An 18468-nucleotide genomic window follows, 5' to 3' on the forward strand; every position below is an offset into this window, starting at 1 on the left:
ATTATATAAATGACAGTAGCTGGCGAAATTATGCAAAATACACAAGCCAAGTGAAGTGTGGAGAGGAAAAGAAGAAATATATAAATGATACACTTTCCTTGTAATATTTACAGTATATGATATTATGTATAATTTAAGAAGTTGATAGTTTGTAACACCGGAAAAAAATATTCAATGTCTTTTGTTTACGTATCTAGATAACAATTCGAAGCAAACGAATTAATGTTAATGAATATACGATTGAAGATCTATAGTGTTATATAACAGTTGATCATTTTTTATTTGATTATGTTTTATTCATTTTTATTAGTTTATATATGAATGTTTCAACAAACATTATTATGTAGTTGTCGTATATATTCATCATGGTCTCTTGTATTGCGAAGCGCTTATACCGAATATCGCATTGTGAATAATAAAATACGATAGCGAAAATAGTGGCCACTTCATACAATGCATCAAAATCAAACTCTTAAGAGGGTTAATAAATACAATTTGCTCATTTTTATTTATTAACTGATGGTACAAATAAACAATACTTTCTAGAATTTCTAAATACTATGACTATTATTTCCTTTTAACAAGAAATAGTCTTCTAATTGTATATAGGCTGAAAAGAAGTGGTAATCCAAGCTGAATCTTCCAACAGCCAAACTCTCGTCAAACAAAAGTTTTTCTTGTAGTCTTTTGTTTCGATCGCACACTCGGGGAAAAAGTTCCTATTTCTCAAAACATAAAATACATATCCGTTCGGACATATATTGTAATATATGTAATATATATATATATATAATTTTTATTTATTTATTCTTTTTTTGGTACAGAGTGTATAATACATGAAACATTGAAGCCAGTATGATTTATATATATATATATCTTTTAAAAGTAATTTAAACGCAACAATTTTAATTTTGTATTTTATCATCAGCACTTTTATTTTTACTACAGGATCCTCTCAGTGATATGCGATCCTGATTAATACTTTTCATATTTTTTTTTTCATATCCTTCTTTATAAGCGTTTCGGTTAGTGTTATTTGATATTTATATTGTTTGTTTATATACAGACTTTCCCTCACTCACTCACGACCCATCAATCACACACACACACCTACTTGAGTGGCGTTAGTGATGATTGTTGTTGTTGAAGTTTGGAGGCGCGACTAAATGTTGCAGTTAGTATTGTCATCTTTGGATCGCCTCCAAAAGCCAAATAAAGAAACACACACACAAATTCGCTCCATTTGTCTTTCATAGACAATAAATATTAATGAATGTATCAAGCCATATAATAATGCGTAAGGAAATCCTAAGCATGAACACTAAATGTACACTAATAACGATAACAATTAAAGTGTCTCTATATACATGTGTGTGTATATATATATGTATATAACGATATGAAAACGAGAATAATAAGGAGATATCGACTATCCGAGTGTGTGCGTTAACAACATTTCACCAAAAGGAATATTTTCTTTTGCTTTTGAAAAGGCACAACAATAGTAGATATTCAATGTACCCTATGTGGAATATTAAGTTTCAATATGTACACCATCATCAATTTGAATGTTCATCCCATTTTCACTGTTTCTCCTTTGGGTGCAACAACGAACAAGAACGGAGGCAATTTGAATTAATCAAATCTATGTACAAATATAAACCTAATATGTATACACATCATTCATCGTTATGAATATAATAATAATTATTATTTACTTAATTGATAGGGCAATAACTTTACATTTCATATTCATCAAAGAAGCGCGTTTAATTTGTTAATATATTAATTATAAATTGAGTGAATCTAGACCAAACCAAAGATCGCAATCTGTAGTAAACCCGATTCCGGTTTTGTCTTACCCATAAATAGTCATTATACAATATTCTACGTTTGCCTCTACTTTTCTTCATTATATTGTTTTTTTTTTGTCAATTTCCTCTTCGTTTCCTGCTTTCCATATTGTTTGGTCGAATTTGTACTCACGTAAATCATTATTATCTAAATATTTATAAATATGTATAATACTGAACAAGGTCTGACAGGTCCTCTCGATCCTTTTCCTTATTTCGTTTTGTTTTTGACTTTGTTTACCTGACAAAGATATGCTCACATTTGGAGTGCGCACCACAACTTGTCTCCGCACCTCATGGATTGCCATATTTTGTAATACGTATAGAGAGGAGATTCAGATGTTGTGTGTGTGTGCGCATATATTTCTTTCTATAATCGTATTTATATAGGCGCGCGTTGTTTTTGTTATTTTTCACTTGAACTTTAAAGCTTTAATATTATCTTTACCGTTTATATTTGAATTCCATTAACAATTTAGCAAATTTATTGATATAGCTCAATCGCTTTTGAGATCATTTGCGAAGAAGTGGTAAGTAGTAGTAATGCGCAATTCGGTTATTTTCCGCCCAAGCCAAATTTCATGAATATAAGTTCTTTGCCTTTGGAGAGGATATCACCGCCGGGCGCAGTCATCTCGTTCAGTTTCTGCATCAGATTTGGACCTGCAGTCGCGTTCTGCTGCTGCTGTGATTGCTGCTGATTGCCCATCTGAACGTTCATCGGTTGGCTAACATTGGGAATGACTTGCGGAATACCCTTTTGCTGTAATCTGCTGTTGTATCCACCACTTCCAGGTTGCTGCTGTTGTTGCTGCTGCTGCTGTTGCTGCATTTGCTGTTGTTGATTAGTTGCGTTGCCGAATTGACCGGATTGATTTGCGAACGTGCTGTTCTGCTGGTTGTTAGCTGGTTGCGTCGTTGTAGTGCCGCCCCCAAAGAGGCTGCTCACAGTTGCGTTACTGAAGAAACCGCCGCTGCTAGGATTTTGCTGTTGCTGCTGAGGTTGCTGCGTTTGCTGTTGCTGCATCAATTGCTGTTGCTGCTGCTGATTGGAAACGAAATTACCACCTCTCTGGCCGCTCATTGGACCTCTCCTCTGTAAAAATTCACAATCATCTCTTTAGCGGCTGCAGTTTAGTCATGCATTCAGACTCCTTAGCGATATAATATTTACAAAGTACCAATATATACGTATATATAACAACAGCAGGTGCATATATACATACATATAAATATACCTTAAAATATATATTTATATATACGTATATATATTCAGACACACGCACACAACATTTATTTTTTTTATATAACATGCAAAATGAAATAACAACATAGGGTGGTAGTTGCAGGGCTAAACACTATGTGTCCGAAATGCATAGATCGGAGTATCTGTACGAAGAGAGAGAGAGAGAGAGATATATAGGTTTACAGTCGCGTGTTTTGTTATGTGGGTGTTGTTAGACGGATGAGCGGGGTTATGTCGCAGTTGTCTTGTTTCTTCTTGGTTCAAAGAAGTCAGAAGTAAAAAGAGGTACGGAAGATAGACAAAGAAAGAGAGAGAGAGAAATATATGGAGAGGCAGAAAGAGAGAGAGAGAGAGACAGTTACCTGGTGCTCGGTGAAACCCTGTGTGTTCGGTGGCGCGGTGTTGGTGGTGTCTGACTGAGAGGGTAACACAGGGCAGGCATCTAGCAACAGACAACACACAATACAGTCAGCCGCTGCCCCCGTGACAACGATACGGACACTCCCACACCATCTACCCCTGAGCCCTTTTTGCAATTAATTCGCACTTATTAACCGTCTGTCAGTCAGTCTGTAAAAGTAGTTCAAACACCCATCGATGGGTCCTCCTCCAGCCGAAATAGGCGATATTTGTTTGCAAGTTGTGTGAGTAAATGATACCGGCCGGTATGGTTTGATACCTCCTCCGAGTATTTCGAATTCGTCTTAGGGGAGCGCGCGGGAAGGGGCGGGTGTGTTTGTCCGTACGTGCCGCAGTAAACAGCATTAGAGAAATTATAGATAGAGAGAGAGAGAGATAGAGAAAGAAAGTAAAGGCCAGCGCGCATCCATTATTCATATACATACAATATACATATAAAGTGCACATTTAAATTACTCGCAGTCGGTGAATGATCGATAGGCGGAACGGGGTGGTGCGTGACTAGGTGTTGCGGGGCGGGGCTGTACTGTACTGTTCACGACTTGGCTCGAACATTAACAACAAAAGTGAGGGAGAAACGCCCCCAGCAAATCCGCAACACCCTAGACCCATCCCACATCCCCCCAGGCACCGGAAATCCATAAACAACTAAAGCACAATCTGTACAGTCGCAAACGAGAAAACAAAAAACAAAAACACGTACATACTGCCACGATTGGCATTATACCAAAATGATCAAACAAAATCAAAAGGAAAGAATAAACGAATTAAAACTCCTCCCCTTCATCGACCGTGTTTTGCTAATACGACATCCAGATCTACTAAATACACATACTTAATACACATATATAAATAATTAGTTAAAAGAGAAGAAAATATAAAATAAAACTGTTTAACCGAAAATATACGTAATAACAATACAACAGTTTGCCAAGCATGTGAAATTTAAAAAATATAGGTTTCTCCAGCAGGCATGTATTTGATTTATTCGTTCGTTGTGAAAGCCACACTTGCACACGCACAAAAAAAGACATTGATAGGCAGATTAAATATAGGTAAGAAGGGTATGTTTGTGTGTGAGACAGAGAGAATGTGTATTTCAGAGAGGGAAATAGAGAGATAACGAGAGGATTTTTTGGAGGAATACCTGGTTTGGTGCGAGTAGATCGACCGGAGTTATCACGTGGTGGCGGTGGTGGGCCTCTGGCACCGGGGCCATGACCCCTGCCACCCCTCTGCATAGCGTTGTACGCACCCTGCTGTCCTCCACCTCTACCGATGCCCATCTGTTGCTGCTGCTGCTGTTGCTGCAATCCGCTTACTCCTGCTCCAACTGCTGCTGCCCCTCCTGCACCTCCACCGTACTGATCAGGTGCTTCAGTAAGAAAGTTGGATGGAACCAAACCGCGCACTCCCTCGATCTCTCCCATGTAGAAGCCGTCGTCGTCCATTTCTCCGTATACGTTTATGATCTGGCCGGTGGTGAAGCTCAATTCCACCTGCAGTTGGGGGGGAGAAGGAAAGAAGAACATTCGGGTAGAGTTTTGCACTATAATCAAGTGGTAATCATGTAAGAAGAAGACTCACTTCGGCGTCGACGTTCGGACTCAACTCCTGTGGATCGTAATCGTAGAGTGCGACCATCCGCTTCATGGGCATACTAGCATAGATGTCAGCCCATCGGTCTCGATCCCTGTTCTGTCCACCTTCCACCTCCATGACCATGTTGTGCGGAACATAGCCGCGCCTGTTGTGACATTCGCCCCAGTAAAAACCGTCCGCATCTTTGTCTCCCCACACCTTGATGCTGTCGCCTTCGGAAAAAGGAAGCTCTTCATCGCAGGCGTCAGGATTTGGAGACATCGTTGATGGATCATACTCGAAGAGTGCGACGAACCAACGTGCCCTCTTTTGCGCTGTCGGTGGTTGCTGCTGTTGTTGGGACATACCACCTCTCATTTGCTGCTGCTGTTGATGCGTACCGCGCTGACCCATCCTAACCTGACCTGCAATAACTGAACCCAATTAACAAATGTATGTTACAGGGTATTAGGATCGAAGACATCGGAAAAAGGTTGATTCAAAAAATATTTTACAAGAGAGGACAGACCATCGAGGAAACCTCTTCAACATATCATTATTATGTAATGTCCATGTTCATTGTTATCCTATTTACCTTACCTTACCATACCACACAAGGGTCGAAACGGTGTTTGCGTGTTAGGTGTGTTAGGTATATATGTGTTTTGGTGTTTCAGTATGTTCGTCTACATTTATACATGCCACATTAGAATCAATTTTATAATATCTAATCCCACCTTGTGGTTGATTTTGCTGCTGCTGTTGCATATGTTGCTGCTGCTGATAATACTGCTGCTGTTTGCTGTGCTGCTGTTGTTGCTGCTGTTGCTGCACCCTCTGCTGCTGCTGTTGCTGTTGTTGTCTTTGCTGTTGCTGAGCATTTCTTCTATCGATCATTTCGTCCTCGCTCATGCCGTCGTAACTGTCTTTTGTGATCTCTGTAAGGGATCGGTGTGCTGCTTTTAAAAACAAAGTGAACAATATCACAAAGGGCATTCGATTTGTTTAGAGTGCTGCTCCTCTTCGCATATCCCGGGAACGCAGGATTTGATAACGTTTCTTCCTCTAAATAAATCTACTACTCTGTCAAGTAAAACTAAAGTTAGCGATAACTAACGGTCTGTCTAGGAATACTTACAAATGGTAACCACCAAACTCACCCAAACCACCCCCTAAGTTCGCCTCCATTAACTCTAATACTTGTCTACTTGTTCGACACTACTTTCGAGGGGCGGGAGGCGGACGTTGGGGGCAGTACCACGTGCTGCTTCTTATAATTCTTGGTTTGGTTAAAATTCGAAGGAATTCGCTAAGTATAATAGAGCGACCGATAGAGATACTCACCAATGGAAGGGATTCCGGATTGTTGCTGCGGATGCTGCTGACGGTGAGGGGCGCTAGGAAAGATCTCCTTGTCACTCAAGTTTTCATCGTGCTCGATGACCTAATGGCACGTAAAAGTAGGTGATTTAAGAATAGGTAGGTTTATACAATGTTTTTAAAATAATCACCTGCTGTTGCAGATGCTGCTGTTGTTGCTGACGGTTAGTCATTTGTTGCCGCATGTGCATCGGCATCGCCGAGTGCGGCTGTTGACGAGAGTTACGATTGGCGCCACCACGGAGGACGGTCATGGGTATAAGGGTGGGCAGTGAATCTGCAGATTGACCGTCGCGCGCTTTCGTGCGCACCGTGACGTGTTTAGGGTTGAGGCCGAGCAGTTTGCCGATGTCGATGAGTGCATGATCTCCGGTCGGGGAATCGACGTCGGTGACCTTTTTTCCGTCGGCGAATACGGCATAACCGGTGATCGTGGATCCGGCGTGAGCGTGAGGCGTGAGCACCGGATGCCAGGTGACGAGGAGTGTACCGTCCTGTGGACCCGGCTCCAACTGAATCTCGCTCGGCGGATCGGGAAGACCCTTGGGTAACGTACGGAAGTCGGTGTGAGCTGCAGCCGGAAGAGGAAGATCCTCGGCGACGTTGGCCACGTTCTGTGCTGCTCGATGGTGCTTCGCTCGAACCGTTACACGGTACTGAGTGTTCGGAGCAAGACCGGTGATCGTGTGCCTGTAGATACCAGGTTTCACGCATCTCACCTCCACGTTGTTAACACACACCACGTGCTGATGGTTGGAGTTAGCAGGAAGCCAGCTGATTACCGCCTGCGTTGAGGTGATGTTGGAGGCGCGCACAGCGCTCGGTCCCAACTGATGGGTGTCCCTGCCAATGATCATGGTGCATGCGGCATCCCTCGATGTCCTCCTATTTGCAGTCACTGAGCGAACGCTGATCCTGTGCGGCTATGAAAAGAGAACAGAAAGTGAAGAGTTTCATAAAGCGAGTGCTTCCACGTTCGTTCATCTTACCCGATTGCTATCAACCCCTTCGACTAGGGCTCTCGTCCTCTCGGTGGCCTTGATGGTAGTCTTGAGGACGCCATCCACGTACACGTGGTAACTCTCGATCTGATTACCAGGTCCAATGTCTGGAGACGTCCAGCTAATAAGAACGCTCTTGTTCAGCTGTCGTTCCAAAGTCAGTTGCTTCGGGGCCGGTACTAACACCGAGAAGAAATAGTCTGTTGGTCATCATTCATCAGTCTACTACCTACTAATCTAGATTAAAATCTTACAACAACAACAAAAACAAATCTTACGGAAAATGTGAATGTTTCATTAGTTTGATTGCTACTTTATGTATGCGTGCGTATAACTATTATAGTTATAATTAATTATCATAAATCTAAATACGCTCACTTTCAATTACATACTTAATAATGATAATATAAGTTAATGCTCGCTAAAACTAAAACAAACATGCTCTGTGCTAAAGCGAAAACACTTCAGAAATATGACTAAATTAAATCCTTCTCATCCCCTTATCTTGACATGCAATTCCTTAATAATAAACAAGAAATTAAATTTACTGCATCCTTACTGGAAATTATTTGGATAGATTATTTATTGTTGCTGTTTGAATACGTTCTTGTGCAACTAATAAAAATTGTTTAAATTTTCATTTTATCGGGTGAAATACAACAAATATGGAAAATGTGTAGATACGCGCGAGGGCATACAGCACGTCCTTTAATATTTGCACGGCATGAAGACGCTCCCCACGTACATGCGACACTGCCAATTGCTGCTAACTAACTGACGGCATGCGCAAGTGTTTTTTTACCTGTCTCACCATTGTCTAAGTCGTCTTCCTGTCCTTCAGACATCTCGGCAAGTTCGGTGAGCCGTTGCACGTCTGCGGCGAAAGTCTCCGCATTGATTTCGTCTTCCCGAAGAGTGCTGAGCACTGCCTGGTGAAACTCGAGGAGGTCATCGCCTGGATGGGACATATTAGAAGATACTATAAGATTATTGAGTTTCTCGGTCGTCGCGGATAACAATGATGGCAGTACCAATGAGCCGTTGGGCGAAGTGTGATGGCACAAGACCACGTCGACCGTCCAACAGTTCTGCATCCAGATAGCCGCTGCTTCCGATAGGTTCACCCCAGACGAGAAGGTAATCGCCTGCCTGCACAGCCAACTCTTCGTCTGAGTCCTCTGGGTCGTAGGAAAAGCGCGCAATGTACACAGAGCAGCGACCCTTTCCAGGGATGTCGAGCATGTCGACGGTGCCTTCAGGTGCTGCATTAAGAGGAGGCAGCGACGATGTCATCGGTTGCTGGTGACCGTTCAAATACGTCCTCTCCATATGTAGGCCGCTCATTCCGCTCCAGTCCGAGTCCAATCCGTCGTTCAGCAATCGCGACCTCGCCACCGCAGCAGCAGCTGCAGCCGTTGACGATGATGTCGTCCCATCTCCGATCAGTCCGAGTCCGGTGACTCCGATGCCCCAACACGTCTGGTGTGGCGTGCAGGGAGTTGCCACCCTCCTATTGCCTGTCACATCAACACATAACAAAGACCAACTACATCAGCATCGAATTGCTCACCATCATTGGATGAAGATATTCAACTAATTAATGACATTGTTTGCCTATCAAAATCGAAACCCACCAATTTAAAATAATGCGGTATTAGAGTAAAACGTAATATGTAATTCAAACAATAAAAAGTTTCTTATTCGGCGGTTTTCGATGACAAACAATAGCGTTCTCTCAAATTACTTCTATCATAATTACCCAATTCCATTTCCTCGAGCGGTTTCAGTTTGATTGACATATTTCCGGTCAAAGAATTAAACTGCGAGCTGAGGGGATTGCTGAAGGTGACATTGTTGGCGTAGCTTCCTGTCGTTGGCAGCGAATTGTAGGAAGAAGGAGGCGGTGGTAGGTTGTATTGATTGAGGGTGGAGGTGACCGGATTGGTGTAACTCGAGTTGAGTGAGGGCAGAGTCGTCATCAGAGGATTGGTGAACGTGGAGTTCGAATTGTAAGAGTTGCCACCGCCACCTCCTAAACCTGAAATGTTGAGAGCGGCCGCCGAGCAGGAACCACCTCCTACACCGAGGCTGGATGTGAGAGCACCAGATCCGCCGAGGATGGTCTTCGGGGCGTACGAGTAGAGGTTGGAGGCGGCGGCGGAGGACGAAGAGTTATAGACCGGATTATTGGAGATAGGAAGATAAGAGGAGAGACTGTTGTTATTTGGTTGCGAACAACTTTGGTAGCCCTGGTGGCCTCCCAGCATGCTGTTGTTGCCCGAAGACTGGATGCCTGGATAAAGTGAAGGCGTGGTGTGAGACATCGTTATGGGCGAAATGGGCGGACTGCTCTCGCCCAGCGCGTGGCTGCTCGCGCTTGTAGCCAAACCACCACCACCTACAAAACATTGAATGAAGGAGGACCATCCATCCAACCATCCAACACCAGACCAAAACAAATACAAGCACACACATCGACAAACAAATATGGTCAGTGGTGGTCAGAGGTTTTGCGTATGCAAATGTTATCATCATTATTGATGACAGCCACACACATACAAATACAACAGCAAACAGTAACAGCAGTAGCAGCCAGAACAACAACAATAATAATAACAATGGCATTTATATGATGTAGGCAACATAAAAAATAGGACTGAATATATAATAACTTAAGAGGCCATAACACAGAAGTCACAAGAAGACGGTCCAATCAAATAATAGTAACAATAATATGTATATATGTATACAACGCATACAACATTCACTAATGTTTAGAATTACAATAGGCGCAGACAGACATTAACAAATCGATACATTTTCGATTTCGTGCATTAAATATTGCAATCTTTGGATAAAAATCATTTTGGTCATTAGCATCATCATCGTTTTTGTACTCAGGCGGCATGGCATACTTTTGCGTGCTGCGAAAATTACTAAAATATAAAAACAAAAATCGAAAAAGTGACATGTAACAATCAGAAAGATAAGGCTAGAATAATGGAATATATAGAGATGAGATAATCATGGATAAACATGGAAAGAGTAAACGCAACAACAAATTTATTACTATGTACTCATGATTTGTGTATGGTCTGTGTGTATACTCAACATGCGCAAATAATTTCCACTAGGAAATAATTTCGTATAGAATTATTAATATAATACAGTGCGAAATTGCATCAATCAATCCAATTATATTAGATTTTTTTTTAATTATAATTCCACCAAATTGTCACGCATGTTTAGGAATACGAATACATATGATTACCGAAGATTCACAGAAACATTCGCACATTGAAATAGTAATTGAAAAATTGCTTAATGTAAAAAACACAAATATCGATTTCATGTGCATCTATAAACACACACTGGTTACTACCCCTTAAAGTGTGTCTGAAAAATATGAAAAATAAAAATAGGTCGCCCCTCCCTGTAGGAAAATCCGATGAAAGCACACGCAGCCAAAGTCGAAGCATACGATATATATATCTCCATCAGGAATGCGCGCGAGCACGCGCGCAAACGCAAAAATAATGAAATAGAAATATAATGCATTATATGTCTGAATTAAGAAGCAACTGCTGAAAAGTTGTAATATTGAAATTATAATGATTACACAGACAAAGATGCATCAATCTATTCGATTAACACTGAAATACTGTACTAACCGAAAGTACGAATGTTTTCGTGAAGCGCTAAATATGTACATGTAGATTGCAGGGCCGGCTCGGACGTCGTTTTTTTGGGAAATCAGATGAGGCCTTCAGACTCTAACAGACTTTGAAATTTTATGACTATTTGTTGCATTTTGTTGACCCCCAAAAGCATTTTCTCCTGCCGACCCTGCTAGATGGTTTATAGATTTATGGGATATGGGTAGGAAAATATATAGATGAAGATACATGTATTTTTTTTTTGAAGAGGCACATCTAACTCACCCATTGTTGTGGTGGATCGAGTGTGATCGAGTTCGGCCAGGATCCTATTATCTTGTTCGATCTTGGCCATAATACGATCGATCTCTGTGCCCTTGCCACTTGGTGAAGGCCCCCCGTACTGATGAACCGCCGTCGAAGAACACATGATACCGCCGACTACACTTCCTCCTCCGCCGCCGCTTCCGACGCCACCGCCTCCACCTATTCCGATGCCACCGAGGCGGCAATTCCTCTGCGACGTGGCCAGCTCTAATTGCAACTCCTCGCACCTTTTGTGAGCATGTATATGTGTATGCGTGTATGTAAAATTGGATTGAATTGGTTAAACATTAATGTGCGATGGTGGTGGTATTGTTATTTTAAAGGTATGGATGGATGATTGGTTGTATGTGTGTGTGTATGTATGTATGTTTTGTGCGAGAAGAGAATAGAAGAGCAAAAGGATGAGGGCCGGGTCGGGGCCAAACAATGCTCAGTTCATAGTTCATAGACATTTTGCTTTTGTTTTTTTATTTGATTTTAAATATAATTACCTCACGGTCTCGAGAGCGACCTTCTTCTCGAGTTCCCGTACCCGCGACTGCCTTGCATCCAGCTGATCTGATCCGCAGTCCCTGAGGCCGGTGAGGGCTTCAGCGTGAGCCCTCTGGAGGTCCGAACGTCGCACCTCCGCTGCTCGCAACTGCATCTCTAAATCCATAACCCTCCTCTTGCCTTCTTCACTCTACTTCGGCTCTAACTAAACTCAAAGAAACCACCGTCTACCATTCAAATCGAACGTACTCGTCCCCCATCTTTTTTTTTGGTTGATATATTCACAAAAATAAATAAATAAATAACAACAGTAATCCAGATCGACTAAAGCCTAATATGCAAGAGCATGCCACAATTGTTGAAAGTTTAACCGCACGCTCCGACGTTTTTTGGATGGGGCGCTTTGCAATTTCGTTGGATCAATAAAAATTACTTCTTTGGTGTATTATACATGTATGTATGTATAATTGACTAATAAATGTGTCTGCGTCTTGTGTAATAACAGTAATACTAATAATAAAATGTTAATAGTACAAATGAGAAGGGCGCCGTCTTCTGGTGGCGCAAATTACATTTCTCCCGAAATCAAAGATACCGACTACTAAAACGATACGGACGATATGGACAAAATATGAAGAACAATAAAAACGACTTCTCCAGTACTTACTTTTTTATATTATTAATATTATGATTAATGTGTAGGAATCTTTGGTTCTCGATTGTACGACAAATTGAAAAATGGTTCTTAAACGGTCAAATGAATCGATTTTCGGTCTGAGCTGGTACTGCTGTTCCCAAGACGTCCACTACTCTACTGCGCTGATCCTGATTGCTCTTATCCCTCGTCGTCTAACTATACATAGGTATTTGTATATCAAAGAGAGGAACTCTTATGGTGGTAGCCTTCTTCTTAAATGTTCTTCTATACACTCTACTCTCTATTTATCATCTATTTCTTTCTCTTAGGACGGAGCAGACTTTATTCCCACAGAGGCCGCGATCGTGGTGAACATTTTATAGGTCACACTCGTACTCGCACTCTAGAAAGCGAGTATCTATCTATCTAGCACGAGCAAGTTCGTTCGTTCTCTAACTCACTTGCACGCAGATAAGAACCACCTGGAAAGAGCGAGACCGAGAGCATTTCCCTGGAAAATCCATAAATGTGCGCGCTGCGCGGAAAACTCTCATCCCCTTCCCCTCGCCGCCGCCGCCCCGACTGTGATCGATGTCGCACAAGCTCGACATGGACGCCGCTGCCACCGTCTCTACTCACCAGCACCATCTGTCCTCTTAGGACGACAATTAAATGCTAATTCGATCAGCACTAAAAAATAAAATACATTAATGAGCCGATGAAGCGTACATTTAAAAAAGATACAATCAAATATTGTCGATTGTAGATGGTCATTTTTGTGCGTGGAAGTTAATACATGGAGAATCTTAAAAAAACTATACATAAAAATACGCATAGATAGGGAGGGGCCACCCAAAGTGGACGAGAATCGATGATCTCCAGATATATCTGGTAGACATGGATCGCATGATGTCATTGATTGCGCATCAACGACCCGGCGCATCCGCCCATCTAATCTAGTTGTTGCATTATCTATATTAATATAGCAGTTATACCAATTAACATTTTTATATCATTGCATTCTGTTAACTACATTCACATTTATTATAATTTATCATTGTTAAATATTCAATGTTGTGTTTCTGCTATACACTCGACAATTATGTTTTGGTGATTTGAATGGAAGCAATGTATTTTGTTACTGCATCAGTGACTTGAGATCTTTGCTAGGCGTGGGAGTTGTTGTGATGATCTCGTCGACGACGATGCCGTTGTCCGTTTGCACCTCGCTCGCCGTGTATTTGGCATCCCTTAGTATGTTCATCATCTGCACGAACAATAGTAGGTTAGATGATATATTAGGATCGATTCGAATTATCCAATTTGTACCTCGGGAGTGTACTGCTCCACCTGTTCGAGTAGCGTCTCTGAGTATCCCGGCGAATAGTATCTCACGATCTCCTCGGGGAAGCAAGCGTTTATGATGGTCACATACTCCATGAGGGTTGTGCCCGGTTCTACCTCAATCTCCTGCAGTTTCTTCAGAGCGCCCGTTGTCACGAACATCCTCCTCGCTTTCGGATCGCTCGGCAATACCTGCAAGAATATTCCAAAAAGATATTAAACATAATGTGACCTATTTCAGACAAGGGTTGGCATGTTTAAAAATTGAAATTGCTAATGACGATAATAATATAACTGCGGGGCACAGCGCCGCGCGCATATTGATCAATGACGATCCTCGCCATCGCCGTGGGATGCGCATATTCGTCGATCACATATATTATAGAAAACCGTCGGAAGGGCCAAGTGGGATAACATAGGAACTCAGGGGTCCGTTGGAACGTTTGGTTCGATGAAGATGATGACGGAACATTGATAGAGCAGCGCGGCGCGATGCAAAGTGATGTGCTTGGATGCTGTCTACGCATAGAGAAGATCAGAGTATTCCCGAAGAGCGGAAAGGTGACGGGAACGAAGGCGCCAACGACGGCATCCACATCGGCCGAGGTATGGTGCGGTGGCTATGACGATGACGAAGACATTTACGACCAGAGAGCATCAACAGTAGATGAGGTGGTTATGAAGGATGCTAGTGGCAGTGGGTCAATGAAATTGGTGGAGGCATGCGGTGGGCACCTGCGGGAAATCCGCGAGGCCTCTGAAGTGCGCGAATTCCAACGGCTTCTGGCCAAGTACATTGTCAGAGTGACGGCGCCGACGGCGGCGGTAGCAGAAGAGGAACAGAAGAACGTGCAAAACAAAAGGGACAAACACCTAGACCGCATTGCCAACAGCGTCTACCGTGACTTCTTCTTCGCCCGATACGATTATCTCAAGCAAGTCAACAGCATCAGAAACAACAACAGTGCTTCTTTACATATAGTGGCCTAGCGACTGTACTCATTCTCTCCTCAAATTATTATACTACGCCCAACCTCGTCTGCAACAACATTAAGAGCAACATCGTGCCTGCCTTTATATTAAAAATATAATAGAAGAATAAATTGTTATATTATACAAGCATAACAAAAAAATATTCCATATAATTTCAAAGAAATTTTAAATATACATATACATGCATAATATCGCTAAGAATAGAAAATAACAAAAAGAAAATAATTCCCGTGTGTGCCTCGTGAATATAAAAAAAAAACATCTTCGTCGTTGCCTTAACAACACCGTAGTGAATATATTACTCTCTATTGCACGATGGACAACAGCAGACAGGATGTTCAAGGTGGAAGCAACAACAGAACGTCGTCTTCGGCGGTCGTCGCATCACCTACAAGCACCAGCACCGATTTGGACCGTAAAGTTCTTCGCGACAATCTCTATGCCGAGATCTTCCAGCGCCATCGAAGGTCCATCTTCGCCTTTGGATCCTTCCTGAGAATGCTCAAAACCAAAAAGTCCAACTACAACGTCATTAAACAAGAAACCGAGTCAGACTGAGGAAGGACGAATCCGAAGACGACTGGCAAATTTATATGATGTGTATATAATTTATACATATTTATATAGAAAAAAAAATAACAGGGTTTCTACTATATTTATAATATATACATAAAAGAAAGAAAGACAAACATACATTTATATTATAATTATTATTGTTCATTGTGTGTGGTTGATTATAACTACATCCACACCCAGAAATATATTTCCGTTTTGTTCTTACGTAATACATTCATTGGTTCATGTTATACATCGCTGTCACTCCACCAGTTATGTTTAATCCACTCTAGAACCGATCGATGTTACCTACAGCTAATATTGTCACACCTTTGTTTCACATCTCTCCCTCTCTTTTTCTCTATATATATATCTTAGTATATAAGTAGTGCAAATATTTTTTAATTGCGTAGTTTACATTTGTTGTTTTTTTTTGTATTATATGTTGTTTGAATAAATGTACACCTATTCTAGTGCTATTGTATAATCAAATACATTAATTAGATTCCAAACTAATATCCAAGGAATAAACACAAATAACCGATGTCTTCATCAGAGATATGATACATTTATGAATGCAGTCAAAGAAAAATAAATGTGCAAAGACGTACCTTAGCAAATTGCCCGAGAACGTACTTGAGAATATCGGGAGGAGCATCGTAAACTAAGGGCTCGAGTGCTGGCATGTACATGCATTTCTGAAGGCATTGTTTAAGGCACGTCTTGGCCTTATCCTTCAGGTCCTCCGAAGAGACGTCTGAGCAGTAAAGTTCGAGCAGACGCGGAAAGACGTTTGCGGCGGCCACCTGTTTGGAGTGCTCCGGGCTGTGCTTTCCCATCTGTCCAAGGGTCCAGGCGGAGACTGCAAGCAAAGCATCGTCGTCGGTTCCCTGCAGCACGTCCGCCACCAGGTTAACGCCGTTGCAGCTCAACACTGAGAGAGCAATCTGATCGTTATGACCTGTAATAAAAAGTACAACATAATAACGATAACGATGGAGAAAGAATGTTGGTTACCAGCGATGTATCCTAGGGCCACAAAGCACGGCATCCTCGTCTCATCGGAGATGTCGTTGGAAATGGTCTCAATGAGTGCACCGATTCCGCCCAAGTTGACGACCATCTGCGTCAGCGGCAGAGAATGTCTGACGACGTCCCGCACCAGGCAAGCTGCCTGCTTTCGAACTCTGGGACAGGCGTGGGCTAGGTGGATAAGCACATTGGGGAAGGCGTTTGCCTCGACCACATCCTCTGCCAAAGTCGTAGAATGCTTTGCGATATTACCTGCCATTGAAATTATATCACTATCAATATACCAAATACTTACTACTTACTCAGCGTATTCAACACGATCCTCTTTAGCTTTTCGTCCTCGTTGTTAAGGGCCTTGGTGATGAATGGGACGGCACCGCAGTCGACGACCTGTTGTGCAAGTTGCTCGCTGTGCTTAGCGATATCGGAGATAACGTTTGCTGCGACCTGCTTCATAGCTATTTCTGGTTCCTGTAAGCATAGCACTATGTTGGGAATGGCACCGGCGTCGGCCACGGCCCTAGCCAACTCCACGTCGTGTCTTGCGATGTAACCGACTGCCCAGAGTGCGCTCTCCTTCACCATCGGCTCAAAGTCGCCCATACAATAGATCACCGCGTTAAGACCACCGTTCTCGATAATCGTCTGCGCAAGCATATGATCGTGCTTGCAGATCGAGCGAATCACGAACAGGATGGACTTTTTAAAATATTTCTACAGAAAGAAAAAACAAACACACACAAAATCATTCAAATAATTAAAACGATCTCCATTTGTATTAGCAACATTCTGTCCATCCAAATCCGCCAATAGCGATGGTAAAAGATCAGTGTTGAGGGTGCTCCTCGCCAAATCGGGATCAGCATCCACAAGTCTTCCTAAAGCAATCGCCGCGCATTGCCTGATCTGAGGGCAAACATCCGACAACAAAGGCTTGATCAGATCTGAAATGATTGAAATTACTTTCTTCACTTATTCTCTTTTATTTATTCCTCTTACCCAACACCCTCGCCTGGTTCAGAACATCCACATTCTGCTGTTTCGTGGCCAAATCTGCAACGGTCTGAACGAAACTTATTCGGGCTTTCTGATAATTGGTGAAGACCTGCAGAATCGTTCGCATCTGAGGCATCGTAACAGATGTCAAAAACAAAACAAAACTTCAATTATTATTGTTTATCCGTTTGATTAGGATTTATAAACAGTTTACTTTGATTAGAAAGCAATAACGACAAAATAATGCTTCAAATTCATGCTACGTAATGTGTGCGAAACTAATTAAAAATTGAAACGCATTTAAAATCCGATTAATAAATTTATTAAACAAACACTCAAAGTACACAGGGTGTTCTCATCTTTATTAATTTATTTTTTTAATCGCGGATCCTATTATTTAAAAGAATATCGTATTTCTATTTATAGAAAATAGTTTGTTTTTAAATATATTTTTTTTACACATGTAAATATTTAATACTACGGCAGACCGTTGATGGATTCAGACGTCGCGTATCGCAAAATACGCGTTTGTCACCATTTCATCATTATTACACTTTTTGCTAATACTTATTGCGACTGAATTTTATTTACTCTCGTTCTCAGATAAAGAACGAAACATATTTTTATGTGAATCAAAAATAATTGAAAATTACCTACGAAGTACCGTTGAGATATATTTTAAGAAAATCATAAAACTATTAAGCAATAAACTGAACTAAATTAAAGCATTAATTATATACATAATTCACTGAAAATAAAAACAAAACATGATATATCAATAAATAAAAAACGTAAACGCAATGCAAAAGAAATTATGAACAATAACAAAGTGTGTGCATCTCTGCTTCTGGAAATACAAGTTCATTTTTCTTCTTGATGCATTGATAATTAATAATAATAATAATGTTGATATAATCAAGGTAGATCACAATTGAGACGTCGAATTTTAATAAAT

At 41.5% G+C, this 18468-nt stretch overlaps 3 protein-coding genes across 14 annotated transcripts; 1 reads left to right on the forward strand and 2 right to left on the reverse strand.

Moving 5' to 3' along the window:
• Positions 1-1920: 1920 nt before the first annotated feature.
• Positions 1921-13258, reverse strand: LOC108561183 (RIMS-binding protein 2). Of its 12 annotated transcripts, none has more exons than XM_017919001.1 (14): positions 12624-13146; positions 11956-12161; positions 11423-11691; positions 9241-9879; positions 8513-8998; positions 8284-8436; positions 7470-7681; positions 6612-7403; positions 6445-6544; positions 5838-6056; positions 5107-5534; positions 4667-5018; positions 3462-3541; positions 1921-2949 (listed from the first exon to the last, which is right to left on the reverse strand). In XM_017919001.1, exons 2-14 carry the CDS (start codon positions 12120-12122, stop codon positions 2410-2412), a joined length of 4437 nt encoding a protein of 1478 aa, XP_017774490.1. In that variant the 5' UTR covers positions 12123-12161; positions 12624-13146; the 3' UTR covers positions 1921-2409. The 12 variants fall into 12 exon arrangements, with proteins under 12 accessions (XP_017774490.1, XP_017774491.1, XP_017774489.1 ...); XM_017919002.1 differs by having other exon boundaries at positions 4667-5021; positions 5107-5525; positions 12624-13145; XM_017919000.1 differs by having other exon boundaries at positions 4667-5021; positions 12624-13145.
• Positions 13259-13621: 363 nt separating this feature from the next.
• On the reverse strand, positions 13622-17802 carry LOC108561188 (sperm-associated antigen 6-like). The gene is made up of 7 exons (XM_017919022.1): positions 17517-17802; positions 17304-17461; positions 16820-17231; positions 16503-16769; positions 16097-16446; positions 13923-14129; positions 13622-13860 (listed from the first exon to the last, which is right to left on the reverse strand). Exons 1-7 carry the CDS (start codon positions 17647-17649, stop codon positions 13732-13734), a joined length of 1656 nt encoding a protein of 551 aa, XP_017774511.1. The 5' UTR covers positions 17650-17802; the 3' UTR covers positions 13622-13731.
• LOC108561187 lies at positions 15129-15582 on the forward strand. The gene has a single exon (XM_017919021.1). It carries the CDS (start codon positions 15246-15248, stop codon positions 15486-15488), a length of 243 nt encoding a protein of 80 aa, XP_017774510.1. The 5' UTR covers positions 15129-15245; the 3' UTR covers positions 15489-15582.
• Positions 17803-18468: the final 666 nt, after the last annotated feature.

Source organism: Nicrophorus vespilloides, unplaced genomic scaffold (assembly GCF_001412225.1).
Source record: "Nicrophorus vespilloides isolate i.1.1-1 unplaced genomic scaffold, Nicve_v1.0, whole genome shotgun sequence".
NCBI classification, from domain to species: domain Eukaryota; kingdom Metazoa; phylum Arthropoda; class Insecta; order Coleoptera; family Silphidae; genus Nicrophorus; species Nicrophorus vespilloides.

What these genes read in the sequence shown, in the direction of transcription:
- LOC108561183 (XM_017919000.1), bottom strand. Translation starts at nt 12,122, where the DNA reads ATGGATTTAGAGATGCAGTTGCGAGCAGCGGAGGTGCGACGTTCGGAC. An exon ending in TCGATCCACCACAACAATGG is followed by an intron (nt 9,880 to 11,422) that starts GTGAGTTAGATG and finishes AATGTTTTGTAG; the next exon opens with GTGGTGGTGGTTTGGCTACA. An exon ending in CTTCGCCCAACGGCTCATTG is followed by an intron (nt 8,437 to 8,512) that starts GTACTGCCATCA and finishes TGTCCCATCCAG; the next exon opens with GCGATGACCTCCTCGAGTTT.
- LOC108561188 (XM_017919022.1), bottom strand. Translation starts at nt 17,649, where the DNA reads ATGCCTCAGATGCGAACGATTCTGCAGGTCTTCACCAATTATCAGAAA. An exon ending in TTCTCGGGCAATTTGCTAAG is followed by an intron (nt 14,130 to 16,096) that starts GTACGTCTTTGC and finishes ATATTCTTGCAG; the next exon opens with GTATTGCCGAGCGATCCGAA. An exon ending in TGGAGCAGTACACTCCCGAG is followed by an intron (nt 13,861 to 13,922) that starts GTACAAATTGGA and finishes TTGTTCGTGCAG; the next exon opens with ATGATGAACATACTAAGGGA.
- LOC108561187 (XM_017919021.1), top strand. Translation starts at nt 15,246, where the DNA reads ATGGACAACAGCAGACAGGATGTTCAAGGTGGAAGCAACAACAGAACG.